This window comes from Sinohyriopsis cumingii, chromosome 16 (assembly GCF_028554795.1).
Source record: "Sinohyriopsis cumingii isolate HCF-2022 chromosome 16, ASM2855479v2, whole genome shotgun sequence".
NCBI classification, from domain to species: domain Eukaryota; kingdom Metazoa; phylum Mollusca; class Bivalvia; order Unionida; family Unionidae; genus Sinohyriopsis; species Sinohyriopsis cumingii.
This window is the reverse complement of record NC_142976.1, coordinates 14,566,876-14,584,452: the sequence shown is the minus strand read 5'-3', so window position 1 is coordinate 14,584,452 and position 17,577 is coordinate 14,566,876. Positions and strand designations below refer to the sequence as shown.

The following is a 17,577-nucleotide window of genomic DNA, read 5'->3' as shown; positions in this document are numbered from 1 at the left end:
TATTGTCATTTGTTTCAAGTACAGTCCATGCCATCAGTCTAAAATTGTGTTATAGTCTTAAATCAAATTTAAATTATTTTTTTTATATAATAACTGTTATGAAAAAAATAATGGAATGCAAATAAACCAAATTCTATAATAATAAACCCCCAAAAATTCAGATTTCATGATGGTTTAAGATTTTGTGGAACAGGTTGGCATCATCTATAAATTTTCATTGATAGTATCAACCTTACACACTTACAATAGCACAAAATATGTTTTGATACATGAGCTTCTTTACAAACTCTGTCATGTGCTTCTGTCAAAACTGAATGGAATCACCAGGTTGCCACATTGCCATATGAAGTAACAGTTAACAATCAATGACTGATGGGAAGCAATAATGATACCTTGCTCATCCTTTGATTCCAGAAATGGTTAAAGATCCATCTGGGATGAAAGTATGAACCACAATTACATGAGTTCACTAAATCTCAGAGTCTGAACCATTCATGTATGGCTTAATAATATTTTTCTTCATTTTCATTCTGCAAGATAATGGGAATCCCAGGTGTCCATGATGTGACATTGTCTACAGTTTCCATGTTGCAGTCAATAAATATGTCCTTACACTGAATGGACCGTACAGACTATATGTGTAAATGTGTGTCCTCACTTGCATTGCAAAGTTTTATATTCCTTAAAATTATTTAGTCAATAACCTCCTCAATAAGTCATTATTTGATACAAATTTACTGCCAGAAACTGTATTTGTTTTCACCCCAAGATAGCCAGAACAATGCACTTGGTACAGGATTCCATACCAGAGTCCTTGATATCCACCAAATACAAGGATGTTTGTGAACATATTTGCAATTATGTCTGTTTGTGTTCACAATGTTTTGTATACTAAATCCAATATTGTTTAGTGCTTCTGTGTTCTCTAATCCTTAATACCTTTCTTGTAAAATTCTTGTTCTCTAGTTGCATTTGACATGTTTATTTGTTCATCTTTAAATAACTGAGGGCCACAAGGGATGTTGTTTTCTGTAATGATTTTATTACATTCACAAAATAAAGACTTCATTATTATTATTATTATTATTCCAGATTTATTTTTCCCACACCTTTTTAAAAATAAACCCAACATCAACAACAAAATAAAATACTAACAACACTTGATTCTCGTATACATACATGATTGTTGGTTGAAATAAGAGATAGGGTCTATAAATTTTAACTAACCAAAAGGTTGACACAAACTTTTAAATTTATTTTAACTCTTAAATTTTATAGCTCAAGTAATAATATAGTTCTCACACATACTGCCACAAATTCCCTACTCAGTAAATTACTGTGTAACCCTTTGCTACTTACCCCCATGAAATATAGTCTATCTGGAACGGCTGACTGGTGTGGAAGTAGTGGCCAGGAGACTTGATACTTTCAAACACTATTTGGTCGAACACATGAACCTGCACAATGAATTAATGATAGCAAAAATTAGATCCTGTCCAGTCTATGGAACAACCCTTCAATCATGTTTGTTGCTAGATGTTATGGTTTGTGCTATCTGTACATTCAGCCAGGAACAGAAGGAGACATATTTAAGTCTAAATGTGGCTGCCAGAAACTGAATCTTAAAGTCAAGTGCATACACCACTAGATTAAACGATCTGGATCAGCTAGTCTGGTTAGGAAGTTTCCTTATATACCAAAATCATTATATTTCTACCCCTGCCACCTCATCTTGACAACTTCCCTTTAATGTCACCCAGATTCACTCCTGGGAGCATTTGAAACCTATTTCAACAGAACCACCTGCGAGTCAGACTTAAGTCCCAAACGCAACAAAACAAGATACTACGTCTACAATTATAGTGGTCAGGGCCTCAAATTCTAATGGTGCCAGGTTCAATTCCCAACCATGACTGTTAGACTGTCTATTCACTTCCATCACATTTGGAGACTTGTCCAACTCTCTGTAGCTGATGACCCAAGTGAATATGAGTGATACTCAAGGGTGCATGTCAAGAAAATGGTGGAGATTTTAAGCAGTCTTGGTAAATAAGGCCACTTCCTAACCAGTCTAGCCATACTGGACCTTTTAGTGTTGTGGTATGTGTACCTGACTTTAAGAAAGAAAACCTGCTTAACTGCAACTCTCAGACCTAGTTTCCCTTCTTGTTAGGGGGCCCCGAGTGGCCGAGTGGTCTAAAGCACTCTCCGTTACAGATCACTGCCATTTCACCTCTGTCTGTGTGGGTTCGAGTCTTGGATTCGGTTAATGTGGGTATGTGAGAAAGCTTGCCAGTAGCTTCTCATGGGTCAGTGGTTCTTTCCAGGGGTTTAACCTGGTTCTTCCTCCACCATTAATGCTGGCCGCCATGTATAGCCTGTCGTGTGCTGAAAAATGGCATTAAACCATACAGCAACTACAACCTTCCTGTTACATCTACAACCTCCATATAAGATGTGCTCGTTAGCAGAATTTCTGAACCAAGGATCAATATCAAATTATCAATAGTAACATATATGCCATCTGGAGAGACAATGTATGAGTTGTTTTATGAAACATTAGACTTATTTGTATTACCATAATTGACCTTAATAACTGGACCGTCCAATTTGTATGTGCAATATTTTTATCATTTGTAATAATTTTCAAAAGTACAGAATACTTCAGACACCATGTTTATTTTATAAAACTGTGTATACCTAGATTAACATCACAGATAATAATGTTCTATATTTAAATTCCTGAACAAGTCTAAATGATATGACTCATTTACAGGCAATCATGGCCATATCTTAAGTGGTACTGCTGAAATTGCTACAGGTATTTGTTAGAGAAATTATGGATAATCTTTCATATTTTGAGAGGCAAGATAGCATGAATAGATGAATATCATATTAGGGATAATTCAATTGTCAAAGTGATATGTTCAGTTGTTAAAATGATACATTCTGTTGTTAAAGTGATACATTCTGCTGCTAAACACAATCATTAGATTATCAAAACTTTCACCAATCAGCAATTTGCATACATTATCATAATCCAGATCGTATTTGTTTAAGAAGTTGTAAGTAAAGATTGAGATTTGTTGGGCTTTAATCTAATGATTTTTTAAAAATACTTTATTTAAAGATTAAGCAACATGATATCCTCCCCAGCATCTCAGTCTTCTGTAATAATTAAGTATTAGATCATGAACACCACTTGTGGGAGATGGATTTCCAGGTATCTAATTACTGGAAATGAATGCTGTTTTTTTTCAAACTCACATGTTAAACAAATCTCAGGAGTTAAATTATTAACAATTATTGTCACTTCAAATAATAAACATGCATCCAAACAATATTTTACAAAATCCTTGTTCAGAGTCAACAATCTCTGCACAATCTGAGCTTACAAACTTCCCATGGCTAGTTAGGACTTAAAAGTTGGGGAATCCAATATGCATACAAATATTATAATTTAAAGAAAACTTACAAGTTAAAATATCAATGTGTATTTCCTATCTGTCAAAATTTGCTTTAAATAGTAAATGTTCACATGTTCATGTGAGAAAATGCAAGACTGGACATGACATTGACTACAATGTGGAAATGACAGATTTTGACAGCACAGTGTATGAAAGAACTGCAAACAGTTATTTAATTGAAATGTGTGGTGCATATAAATGTGAAAGAAATATGCTGCTTTATTATATGCTCATTTTTTTTCTCTCGTTAACTTTACATGTCAGAATCGTGCAATATTATCCGATATTTAACCCGCGCGACAATACACATATAGCATTCATGTGCATAAAGGAACTACTTTATATTGTAAACAAACAAAAGGCGCAGATGCCAGCACTTTTGATTTGTACATTAATCATGTACACTCGCGTAAGATGCTCTTTACATTGTGGTTGTTTAAATTTGTTTCTGAATGAACTAAAACAGATGTTTTGTGGACTGTCACATACCAGCTGCTTTGGCACATTCCGCGTTGATACAATGTTTCAGATTTAGGCTAGCTACAGATGCAAGATAAGGTCCTTACAAATAACATACAAGTGACAAGTCTTATACTCTCTTCTTTAGCTGGTGATAAGAATGGCAAAATAAAATATACTTACAGTTTTACATCCTGAATTTCCTCAAAATGCATTTTCTTAATTCTGCAAATCTGAATTACATGAGCCATGTCATAGGTTCTCAATCTGGATTACACATTTCGAAATTGTACTGTAATTTTCGATGATAAGTGCAATTACATCCTCCTTACTGCACTCAAAATGAAATAAGCATTAAATTCCATAGCGTCTTTTTGATAATTGCAATTGAAAGACTTCATATTTTCCCCACATTATGATTTCAAACATTCAATGACAGAAACAGAAACACATTTGCAGATGTCAACACGCTTTTCCCTAGCTTCTTCAATCTGATGTATTTCATGTGGAATTGTCACATACAAATCCAGTCCATAATCACGAAATTTCCTAGAATCGAGAAAAATACCAAAATCTATTCATTCCAGATTAAATGGAAAAGTTGTTGCAAGGCACATTCATTCACAATGACTCCAAATTTCAATTTTAACTAGACACACCATTTTCTTTCGAAAGTTATGTCGAGCGCGCGACAAAGTTCAAATTTATCTGGGCGGAGTTACGTGCGCAGTAATAATGTTGATTTGTGTAATGATGGATATGCGCTTGTGTATTTAGTTTGGCATGTGGCATACATTCATTTATGTTGTTTATTGTAGTGTATTTTGTTTATATAATTAATCCTTAGGTAGAATTAAAAAAATGAGCAAATAATAAAAACGTTACTGCATTTGTATGGGAAAATATGAACTCGTTTTGTCGGAAGGATATACTGCACTCCCAAGGTCTTGCAGTATTCTATCCAAAAACTTGTTCATATTTTCCCATACAAATGCAGTAACCTATAAAAATATATACTGTGGTCATGAAGAGTTGAAGACTTGCAGGACATAAAGCATTAAGAGATGAACATTCCCCCACCCCCACCCTCTCTCTCTCTCTCTCCAGGCAAGAAGCTTGCTACTTGAATTTCCCAAGCTGAATTTGTGCTTGTCCTGGGCATCAAGCAAGTGGATCTATCTGTAAAGGCCAGGACCATAAAATAAAAGCACATGGCAAACTATGTCCTGACCAAAATTTAAACCTTGTGACCAACATAAATAATTACATTGGAAATACATTAATAAATTTTATTTTGAGTGTTTGAGTTACTGAGTGTAAATAAAATGGTAAAGTTTCAAATATGGTTACTCAGTTTTAATATGCATATCTGTACTCACCACTTCACCCTCTGATTTGACCTTGTACCTTGGAAGAATCTTAAACTGTGCATTCTTTGCATTGAACTCGTGTAGGGATACCTGCAAAACATGTAATTAATGAACTCATGTAAGGATACCTGCAAAGTATGTAATTAATAAACTCGTGTAAGGATACCTGCAAAATATGTAATTAATGAACTCATGTAAGGATACCTGCAAAGTATGTAATTTATAAACTCATGTAAGGATACCTGCAAAATATGTAAATAATGAACTCATGTGTGGGATATCTGCAAAATATAAAATTAATGGAGTCATGTATGGATATCTGCAAAGTATGCAATTAATGAACTCATGTAAGGATACCTGCAAAGTTATGTAATTAATGAACTCATGTATGGATACCTGCAAAGTATGTAATTAATACACTCATGTAAGGATACCTGCAAAATACATGATTGATGAACTCAGGGATAGTTGCACAATATGTAATTAATGAACTCGTGTAAACATGTTAGTAAAATATGCAAATAAATAACTCAAGACATGTAGGTATACCTGCAAAATATGCAATTAATGATATATATTCAACAGTTCTTTGGTCGGTCAATATGTACATAAAGTTTTAGCAATATTAATTAGTCAAAAAACCTTCATTTACCAAAAATATTAATCTGACTGCATGATTAAGATAGTTGCTCATAAATAATTGACTTTCATGATGTAATAACATAAGTTCCCAGTAAAGTACATGCATAAATTAGTTGGACATGTAAGATAACTTGACAAATGCAGTAACAACTTTAAGATCTGATTTAATATATATATATATATATATATATATATATATATATATATATATATATATATATATATACTGTAGCATCATGAATTTTCGTTGTTGCCCCGAACCACGAAAAATGACCCACGTAGGATGATTGCCCCCCCCCCCGTTTTTTTTACAGTGTTTCGTTCCTAGAGATTAACACAGATATTAGTATTTGATAAATCAAGGTCATTAATGTAAACCCAGGGATCGTCCTGGGCTTCGCCAATGTCGCAAATTGCGATTTTTTTTCCTTATTGGCGACAAAAATATCCCATCTGGCGATTTTTTTGGCGACATACTTTTTGGTTATTTAATTTGTACATACAGTCATGGATTTGGACTGAATAAATTTAAAGCCAGAACGAAAGGAAGCCATAAACTTGACTAAGCAATGCATTGGAATCAATCTGTTACACAAACGATCCTTTGTTCTTATTGACAACCCTATCTTTACAGTGCATTGTTACATCATAATCTGCTTATGCTGACATCTGGGCTGAGTACTGTATGCTGCGATACAGTCAATCATGCTACCGCACTATACCTACAACTGACCGACTTCTGAAGACATGAATAGAACAGATACAATTAATTGTATGGCTAATCCTTCTGGGTTTTTTTATACAGATACCAATACAATAGTTTTGCTGAACCTTCATAGAAAACTGATAACCTTTGAACTACCGACTACTGTGTATAAATACAAAGCAAATGGAAAAAATCTCAATCACAATTACATCTGTCGCTAGCTACGATGTCGTAGCCTCAACTTCCACGAGGTACGAGTAAGGGTACCAATATTAGTACTAATCTGTCGCCAGTGCAGCATTTTACTCATTGATCTTTTTCTTTTGCCATCAGTCCCGTGTTACGGCTGCAGAGACTTAAACTCCGCAACAAGAAATAGCCCCCCCCCAAAAAAAAAAAAAAACAGTTTTGCATAATTTATAATAATTATTTATTTCTCAAAATACAGGAGTGAAAGAATCCCTAAATTGGGTGTGAATTTACGCTTATATATACGGTCCAATATTGCCAGGTGTTGACTCGTGTAAGTTTCATTCGTGGGAATGGAGATCCTATTTTTCTTCTCGAGAAAATTTATACAGCATTCAGTGATCATTCTTGGGATTTAGGAAGCAATTCGCTACAAGCTTTGTGAAGCTAGCCATAATGGGGGGGGGGGCTGCTGAGAGACTACTGGTGTCACCTGTCAGCACTGAGGACTGTGAATGTGGATTCAGTAAGATGAACCTCATAAAAACTGACATCAGAAATAAGCTCTGCATCTCATCTCTCGAGAATTTAATGAGAATCAGTATGTACAGATGTGAAAAATTAGACTTTGAAACTGCATTCAACAAGTGGGCAGCCCTAAAATCGCGACGGATCTTCATGTAACACTTTGTAACATTTTGTTAATGCTTGTTGTAATTAAAGTATTAACTAATCCATCTTTTGTAATTTTCATTGCCTGTTACATTAATAGACTAAATTAACACTTGGAAAAATGTACACTACTTTTTTTGGCGACACTTTTTGAAAATTGGCGACAAAATATTGAGGTTGGCTATTATTTTGGCGACAGCTTTTTAAAAGCCAGGACCATCCCTGTAAACCGGTAATTAAATATTAGCGTTTACATGTATTTGTTTTATTTTCTTTTTTAACCTTCTGAAACAAGAATTATAAATCATTTTATATTGTTTCAGTGCACATGTTCGATAAGGTATCCGACAGCTGTAATTTTATACTCACTGCCTTAAATCGCTGTGTGAGGTAAGTAAGGATAGAGAGAAAATAGAGAAAAAGCATAAGGTATTCAAACAATAGTAATACTGAAAAAGAAAGAAAAAATAATACAAAATAAAAGTATATGAAAATGAAATTTAATAGTTATTCAAATAGATCCTTCATTCGAGTACAACTGTTGTCGAAACATTTAAATCCTTCTGAAAGCACATTTCATTTTATCCGTGCATTTTTAACCCCTGAGAAAAACAATCCTATAATATTGTTACGAATTTTACATGAATACAAATATACTAGTTTCATATGCAGATGGCTTTTCTGAGCCTATGTTAAGTTCGATGTATTACAAAACAAATGTTCTGTATGATTGATATTATGTACAACGTTCAATGTACTTCACGATGTCCGCCATCTTTGTTTTGGAGGCACTTTATGTACTGGAGGCACCTCCAATGTGTCATATCATTGGTTTACATTGTTTCAATGCTGTAAATCACACATATACTAGTTTCATATACAATTGGATATTCTTAGACTATGTTAAGTTTGATGTATTACAAAACAAATGTTCTGTATCATTCACATTATGTACAACGTTCAATGTATTTCACGATGTCCACCATCTTTGTTTTGGAGGCAATTTACGTATTGGAGGCACCTCAGATTTCCACTACGCAGTATATGCAGTCATTATTGAACAGCAATAAACAGTTGATATAACTAGTTTTTAAGTAGAATAAGTTATGCTCAACAAGAAAATAATGCACTTACCTTCACCTGCGAGGATAACGCATTAGGATGGTGCATGTTCTAATTTTCCCGCACCCCGACTTGTTTGGAAGCCAATGTTTACTGTTTATATGTGTGACACAAGGATTTTAGTGTTTGACCATACGTTTGCGATTAAGATTGTAATACTATAATTAGCATTTAATGTTTGTTTTGTATCTCAATAATTTAACGATATTTAGTTTTTATTGAGTCTTAAATACTTGTTAACAATATGTACTATTTTGGCGGAGTGTTACACTGTGTAGTGCAACCGAAGGTTATAAATATGGGTGTCGCGCAGTCAGTTTCCCTTCAACCAGCATGGGGTTCGTATACAACTACAATATATTATCGGCTTCCAAAAGTGATCGGAATGTTATCATTCTCTAAGTAGAAATAATAATATTAGAAAATATACATTCATTTATGCAATACATAAATTTACTATTAAATTTATGTACTAAGGAAAATCAAAGCCAAAGATAAAGTGTTGAATACTCTTACGTAGGGATATAGGGCCTCCATAACGCTATTTCGGTACAGTTGTATGACTTTATATTTTGTGAAAGAAATGGTCATACAAATAGGGCCTCCATAACGCTATTTCGGTACATTTGTATGACTTTATATTTTTATCGTAAAAGAAATGGTCACCCGTTTCGCCTGTTAATTCTATTTATTTGAATCCGTTTGTATTGGGATTTTAATGTTACCCCTATAAACATATAAAAGTATTACAGTAAATTATATTTGATCAATATTATTATTTAATACTAACTGTTGAGACTGCTGGTTATAAGTATATGTACGTTCTGTTATACTAATTTATTTAGTGACTAGGAAGAGAATATGTGAATTCTATTATATTGAAGTGTTTATTGACATGTTAAGACTAAAATAAATCCTCTATTTTTCTCATTCAGATTTTATGTTGTTTATATACTTAGATAAATAATCTCCTCATGGATAAGTAGCTAGTATAAGAAGCCATTATTTCTACAGAGATTTCGTCTGTTATCAGACGACTTACTATCTACTACCAGTACATTATACTATTGCAACCAATTCAAAGTCTCAGTTTGAGGATCGCCGAACCATCGAAACAGGAAGAAATTCTCTAAATATAAGGGAGCTTGCGCTGGGAAATTAACCCCGGGGTGGAGCACGTTACAATATACTATAACTATTTTTTGAAACACTATTATTAATGATGTATGTATATACACTAATTACAGCAGCATATTAAAGTTCACACTTCACAGATTTTTGGACAAAGCCACTGTATCAACATCATGTCAATCAAGTCTCACGGTGCTCGCAAATGCTTCTCAGGTAAATAATCCCCAAATTGCTGAATTAAACAAGTCCAGCTTTCTCAAAACCACTGATAATAAGGTTCGATCTTTCACTTATTGTCGCGTGAGCTGCAATTATCCATTCAGCGTGGGGGGTGGGTCTAAGTTTAATTTTACCACTCTTAAGCCACTGTTTTAGCAACATGATCGTCAGAAAGTACTGATGGTGCAGCTTGACGAACAGTGGTTTAAGTAAGAGATCATTCATATGTACTTTGATAACCGATTGGCCTAGTTGTTGGCTGCATCGTCTTCCTTTGATGTTGAGCACTCAAAACGAAAACATGGCGAAAGTAATTAATCTTGACAGGTATTTTACTTGTGCTCATAGAGATGGAAGTATTGTTTTAGTATTGTTGGCTGCGTCGGCTTCAACTGATGTTATTCACTTGGTCGAAAACATGGTGTAAGTATTGAGCTTGCCAGGTCTGTGATTTGTGTTCATACACGTGGTAGTATTGTTTTAAACATTAAAGTGACCGCCGTTTATGTCGGCATAGTTTTATTCTTTATTTGTAGAGGTTAAACCATGAAATTAAATACGTACTAATATGCAAACTTTGACAGGCAAAACCATGAAATATAAGTACCCACGATAATGACTTTTTTGTTTTTACAACACCACGAAAATTGAGCCCAACGAAAATAAATGATACTACAGTAAAATGTATTAAAGGTTGTTTCATTTAATGTCTACATTGATTTAACTTATTCAGTCATGGCTTGCAAAGAATTCCATGTTTTATCTATTTTTGTCTTAAAACTTTAATAGACTAGATCTTGCCATTTCTTTATTTCATGTTGATTCATTTCTTGCCTGCCCCCTTGTTTCTCCTGCCTGCTCACATTGATAATGACCATTGTCAATGATATATTGTTACTTCCCTTTGTCTAAAGACATTAGAGAATTTTACAAACAAAATATGTGAGTAATTGTAATTCTGTTAACAGCAATCATTTTAGCTAAAAAGAGTATCTAATAGCTTTACAATAGCACAACTGAGAATGTCATCTGAAGGTTGTGAAATGTTACCAGATTATAGTGATTATGAAATGACCTTACCATGATTGGCATGGGGAGCAACTCTGACCAAATTACTAAATCTAATGAAGATAAATTATTATTTAAATGGTTGCCACTATAATATCTGATAAATATGGTGTTTTTAACTGAAAATAATTTGGGTAATCAGTTAGCAAACTGCAGCCATCATCTACCATCAATCTTTGTATAGGCCTATGTAAAAGTACAGTCTCATGTTAATTGTTTAGGCTTGTAAACAGGTGGACCAGACAGGTAACATTTATAACATTATTAACAGTCTAATAAAGCACAATGTGTTGCTAACATTATAATTAATTTAAAATGATATAACATATTATTCAAGACCAAACAAGTAGTGCTCTGCCACTTCTTATTTACAGCACAGACTGTAGCCAATGCCATAGAGAAAAGATACACAATAAAGATTTAAACTGCATTTTCAGCTTCTCAGTCTAGCTAGAAAATCCAGCCACCAAAGTGGCCTGATTTTCTACCCAACAAGCTCTAGACCTTTTGAGACCAAAATGAAGAATGTATTGTGAAGTAATAGTACCATATTTGCATGATCTGTTTGCCAGTGACTTATACGGTAAAGTTACCTATTGCTATAATTATGAATGGAAAGACCTAAAACTTTAACAAATTGTACAGAAAGCTGAATTGGATTGTTTGTTTAATGAAAATAGAAGGATGTAAAATGTTCCTGGTTTATGGGTCATGGAGGTGTTTTTTTTGGTTATGTCCTCTACATCAGTTTGTTGAATGTAGTAATATACAACAAGGAGCTGGTCAACCTATCATACAACCTTGCATAATTTATTTAACTAAGGTGGGTTCATGTGTAACAAAAAGTGATAGAGGTCTATCAGTGATGGTAAAAGTGGCATGGTAGCTTATGCATAAAACAGAAGAAAATTAATTGAGTTCTGAGGTCAGTAGAACAGTACTCCAGATAAGTGTCAGATGTGCAAAGGACTAGGTTTGTGGGTTGCCGATCACTAACCAGCAGAGTTAAAATAAGACAGAAAACTGAAGTAATGCCCTGGAAATTGTTAAAATGCAGGAACTTCCGTGGGCTGGGCCCCTTAATGGATTCTGTGCCCACTGACCTCTTGCCTACTTGTTCATATTCCCTACCCCAGCCGCACACAAAAGAGGACTTCCTGGATATGATCCAATCATTTGATCTGAAAACATTTGATGTGGTGCAGACTATGTTCTGACTATCATGCTTTAATGTCCCACATTACATTCAATGTAAACTATTCAGAAAGTACACTATTCCAATATTTCATTTCAAGTAGAAGGAGAAATGATCAAAGAAAGAAATGTAAAGAAAATATATATTTTCTACAAATAATAAATATCAAGAAAGGATCTTATGTTGATGCTCATTTCAAATGAAATTTATGAAACAAATCGATTAATTTTATTATTTACCTACCACAAAGGAAGATGATCCAATATATTACACAACAAAAAGATTTTATTTATCTGAGCCACAGAATAATGTAGTGATTAGACTTTAAAATACATTAGGATGCCTGTGTCATTATGTCTTTCTTTTGCAAGACATATGCAAAATTTGTGATGTTGTGAGGTGTTATTTACATGTGTTACATGTATATGGATATAATAACAGTAGTCATGTGATTAAAATATATGCAATATACAAACCTTCATATAGTTCTTGTCAATTTGACTTGTCTGGGTTGTACTCATGTGGACAAATTTCCCAGCAAATATATGCAATATACAAACCTTCATATAGTTCTTGTCAATTTGACTGGTTTGGGTTGTACTCATGTGGACAAATTTCCCAGTAAATATATCCAATACACAAACCTTCATATATTTCTTGTCAATTTGACTGGTTTGGGTTGTACTCATGTGGACAAATTTCCCAGTAAATATATACAATATACAAACCTTCATATCGTTCTTGTCAATTTGACTGGTTTGGGTTGTACTCATGTGGACAAATTTCCCAGTAAATATATCAAATACACAAACCTTCATATAGTTCTTGTAAATTTGACTTGTCTGGGTTGTACTCATGTGGACAAATTTCCCAGTAAATATATGCAGTATACAAACCTTCATATAGTTCTTGTCAATTTGACTTGTCTGGGTTGTACTCATGTGGACAAATTTCCCAGTAAAAATATGCTTCAGCTGTAATAAAAAGGAAAACTATTTTTAGACATGAAGAGTTACTTGCAGCCTGAGACAGTAACAAGATGGCTGAGAATCCTTTCCCACTTATTCCACTATTGAGATTGACAAGAAAATACTGTTCTACATTTCTTCCACTATTTTCACTATATGCCTGCTCAGCTAATTTCTTGTAATTAACTAACACCACAGACGAATGGTGTGAATGTAAAGAAGAAGTAGAATGCTACTGATTTAAGTAAATTTTGGACTGTGTGGTTAGATTAGAATCTTTATTCAGGTAATTCAGGCCATTGTCCATTCATACAGTTGTATATAGAATTGCTACTATCATAACACCATTTGTACCATACTATGAATTATATTACAGTATTATTGTGTGTGTGTGTGTGTGTGTGTGTGTGTGTGGTTTGGATTTTTAATCTAGCTTTAAAAAAATTTCAGTCATATCGCTACAATGTCTGCAGTGTGACAATTTATAGTGATGTCTAGCACTGGGGCATCATGCCACAGACACGTAACATGATGTCCCACCCAGTCGCATTATCCTGACAGCAGGCTGACCAGTCCTAACAATAACCTCTTAATGCTGAGCGCCAAGCAAGGCAGCTGTTAGTACCATTTTTGTAACTCTTTGGTATGACTCAGCCGGAGATCGAACCCACAACTTCCTGCATCAGAGGTGGACGCTCTAACCACTAGGCCACTGGAGCAGTTCAGTATTATTGTAGATCTTCTCAAATATTAAAAAAATGTGTTTAATCTATTTTGACAGATAATGAATGTCATATGGACTATTGCTTGACACAATGAATAATATATGGATTATTGCTTGACACAACGGATAGCATATGTACTAGTGCTTCACACATAATGAGTAGCATGTGGAATATTGCTTGACACAGTGAATAATATATGGATTATTGCTTGACACAACGGATAGCATATGTACTAGTGCTTCACACATAATGAGTAGCATGTGGAATATTGCTTGACACAATGAATAATATATGGATTATTGCTTGACACAACGGATAGCATATGTACTAGTGCTTCACACATAATGAGTAGCATGTGGAATATTGCTTGACACAATGAATAATATATGGATTATTGCTTGACACAACGGATAGCATATGTACTAGTGCTTCACACATAATGAGTAGCATGTGGAATATTGCTTGACAAACTTTTGATTTGATAGAATTTCTCTTAAATTGCCTGTAGTCTAAATCTAACCAATTATTTGAAAAAAATTAATGAATCAATGTTGATGCACAATAAATAGCATATGGACTATTGCTTAACATAACTTGATATTTCTCTTAACTTATACCATAAATATTGTAAATATTTCTCTTGCATCATATTTTGAACTGGTCTATTTTTCTGGACTTTGCCAATGATGTTTCATATAATGCTATCATCTACTTAAAGTTGTCAAGGCTTGGATGTAAGAATATGTGATAGTGATCGTCACGTATCTATCCTCTACCCTTATCAGTTTTGTTTGTAAGAGTAAGTGTTGGATGACAAAAGTATGTACTTGTTTGGAACGATGAGTGTTAGCAATTCTACCCATGAAATATCTTACATCCCCTTGCACGAGTTTTAAGTGTATGAGTATTGGATAATAAAAAATGTGTATTGGATGTAGTTATGTGAGATACTAATACTAATTAACTATAATCTAAATCACCCTTTCACACAAGGTTTTGTATATTTGGTGTTGGATAATAACAATAACTGTCTTTAATTGTAATTATGTGTTATAGTAAGTACATACTCTTTGTCCCCTGTCAGATAAGTTGCATGTTTGCGTGTAACTGATGGATATTAAGGATGTGTTTGTTTGTCCATAAATATGTGTTAATAACCCTTACCTTTCATTTACCCCTCCTCTGTTTTGTTTTTATATCTGGTGTTGGATAATAAAACTGGGTGTGTTTATTTGCCCATAAGTAAGTGTGAGTCATCCTCAACTGTTTCCTTTCTTTTCTCTATTCTGTTTGTATTGTGTGTTTGTTTTAAAGAATATGGTCTTTATTTGTCCATAAGAAAGTGCAGCCATCAGCAACTGCCATTTCAGCATCAATATTAGTTGCACTGGTTGGTGTTGGATTGTAGTTATATTGTATTTTGTATTGGAATTCACTTTTGACCATCACATAACTCCACTTTCCATTATCCATGTTGTTTGTATGTTTGGGCATTAGATAGTCATGGTGGATGGTGGATAGTCATTGGGTGTTAGTCCTCATCTGTCTAAACAGTTAAGTGTGTGGCATATCTTAACAACCTAGATCTTTGGTAACCTCTCATGACCATTTTCATAGCCACTAAGGCTTCTAGAAGCAGAGACATTATTCAATATTATCAACCCTAAAAATAATTGTGTAAAAATTTGTTTTAGACCCAAAAAATTAACACTTAAAAGGTTTATTTTGTTTCGTTACAATTACAACTATTTATCCAGATTTTGTTGTTTAAGTCTTTTCTAAATGAATTATAGTGAGTTAAAAATTCTAATTACTTGCTTCTATAATTTGTTTTGCAAAATATTTATTTGTAAATGTTTAAATTACATTATGCATCCAATTGATTTTACAATATTTAGTGTTTTTAATCTGTATTTTAGTCTCCACATTAGTTTTGGAAATGAAGTCATACTTTCAGTCTCAACCATATTTTTAGTTGAATATCCTCTCCTTTCATTAGTCTCTGCCAAATTCTATATTGGCTCCACAATTTCTGTATTACCCAATTAAAAATTATTTTTGGTCTCCACAAAATTCCATATTAGTTTTTGGATTTATTACTTTTGTTTCTATTGTATTTTTAATATCTGGATATTGCTTAGTATTCGCTAAATTTGTGTCATTTTCAGAATTGTTTATGTTATGAGTTGGTCCCCTTCATTACAGCTATTTATATCATCAGTACACTATCTATATATACAGCCATCATAACCTTAAGTGATTGCAATGCTTTATATTTGTTATGTATATTTGATTAAATTTATATTTGATTTAATTTAATTGTTTGTTTGTTAGTTTTAAGTGTTCCCTTCATTCCTGTAATGTAATTTTATTTACTATATTTGACATTTTCCAGAAATTAGTTTGACTTGACCGTTTTTCCGTAAATGCTAATAACATAAACTTTGTATCTAATGCTGACCTAGTTCCTGACCTTGATTCAGAATCGGTAAGAGATGAAGTCAACAACTTTTTTTATTTTTTAAATTTATTATTTTTTTTCCCAGAGTAAAATCTTTAGGTTTAGTCGAGGCCATACTGGGAGTACGTGATGTTAGGCATGTAAAGCTTCTTTGTGGTTCTAGAAACATGATCATATGTCCCTCATATAGGAATCAGTTTTGCATCTTATATTAGTGTATAACCTTTTTCTATAGAGAATTTAGTCAGTTTGGCTATAAACCATTGAAACTTAAAGGTGTTTTGTTGTAGCCAGCTTGAGTTGAAATTCTGTTTTATGGAATTATTAATTCTTTTTCCCTGGAAATATTAAATACTTTTACAGAATTCTTAAACAAGGACATTTATTGAAATTTTATTCAGAATTCACAACTAGAATATTATTTGCTGTGGTTCAACAAAGAACTGTTGATACATCAGGACAACACTTAATACTGCATACGTCATCGTCCTCCATCTTGGATTATGTTTTACCAGGGCTCTAACTCAGATTCATTTAGGACTTTTTATTTCTAGGACTTCTATTTGTTAATTCTTGGATTTTTTTTTGGATTTGATTCGTAAAACCATAAGTTCTTTTCATCCGTTTTACCTTGTTTTTCTAATGAAATATATTTTTTGTTAAATTTTACAAAGCTTGATGTCTTCACTCTTGTCTTGTTATTGTTTTAAAGCACCTAAAATGTAACAAAGAAAATTGGGTTGCTCGTCCTTGGGATATATCAATTTTGGCTAAAATATTTCAGAAAACGTTTTGTTTTTTGAAATTTAAATTCTCTTAGTTGTTTAAATTCTTTAAATCCCAAGTATTATTTTACATTTGTGAAATCTTTAGTGAAATCAACAGGCTTTTCTACAATGTCATCAGAAGTGGAAATCTTTCTTTCAAATCCTACCCAGGAACAATTAGACCTTTTGAAAAAAGATGAATTGATTTAACTTGCCAGAAAATATGATCTTTTTGAAGCAAAAGATTCCTTAATGAAGCAAGAAATAAAAAAATATTTTGGTCCATTATTTGGTAGAAAAGAATGTTTTGGATAAAAGTGTTATGGTTTCGATCAGTAAGTCTGTATCAGACGCTGATGTAAAAGTAAAGGAATTAAAATTAAAATACAAGATGGAATTAGAGTTAAGGAGGCTTG

The 17,577-nt window shown here is 33.3% G+C and overlaps 1 protein-coding gene across 1 annotated transcript in view; it reads right to left on the bottom strand.

Annotated features, from left to right (window-relative positions):
• The window catches only part of LOC149779970 (inositol 1,4,5-trisphosphate-gated calcium channel ITPR2-like), a 290,413-nt gene that overhangs the window by 231,708 nt on the left and 41,128 nt on the right, over nucleotides 1-17,577 (bottom strand). Inside the window, exons 5-7 of the mRNA XM_089936693.1 lie at nucleotides 13,137-13,214; nucleotides 5,306-5,386; nucleotides 1,360-1,457 (exon numbers count right to left, since the gene is read on the bottom strand). Of these exons, the coding sequence (XP_089792819.1) occupies nucleotides 1,360-1,457; nucleotides 5,306-5,386; nucleotides 13,137-13,214 (257 nt within the window). The remainder of the gene's footprint in view (nucleotides 1-1,359; nucleotides 1,458-5,305; nucleotides 5,387-13,136; nucleotides 13,215-17,577) is intronic.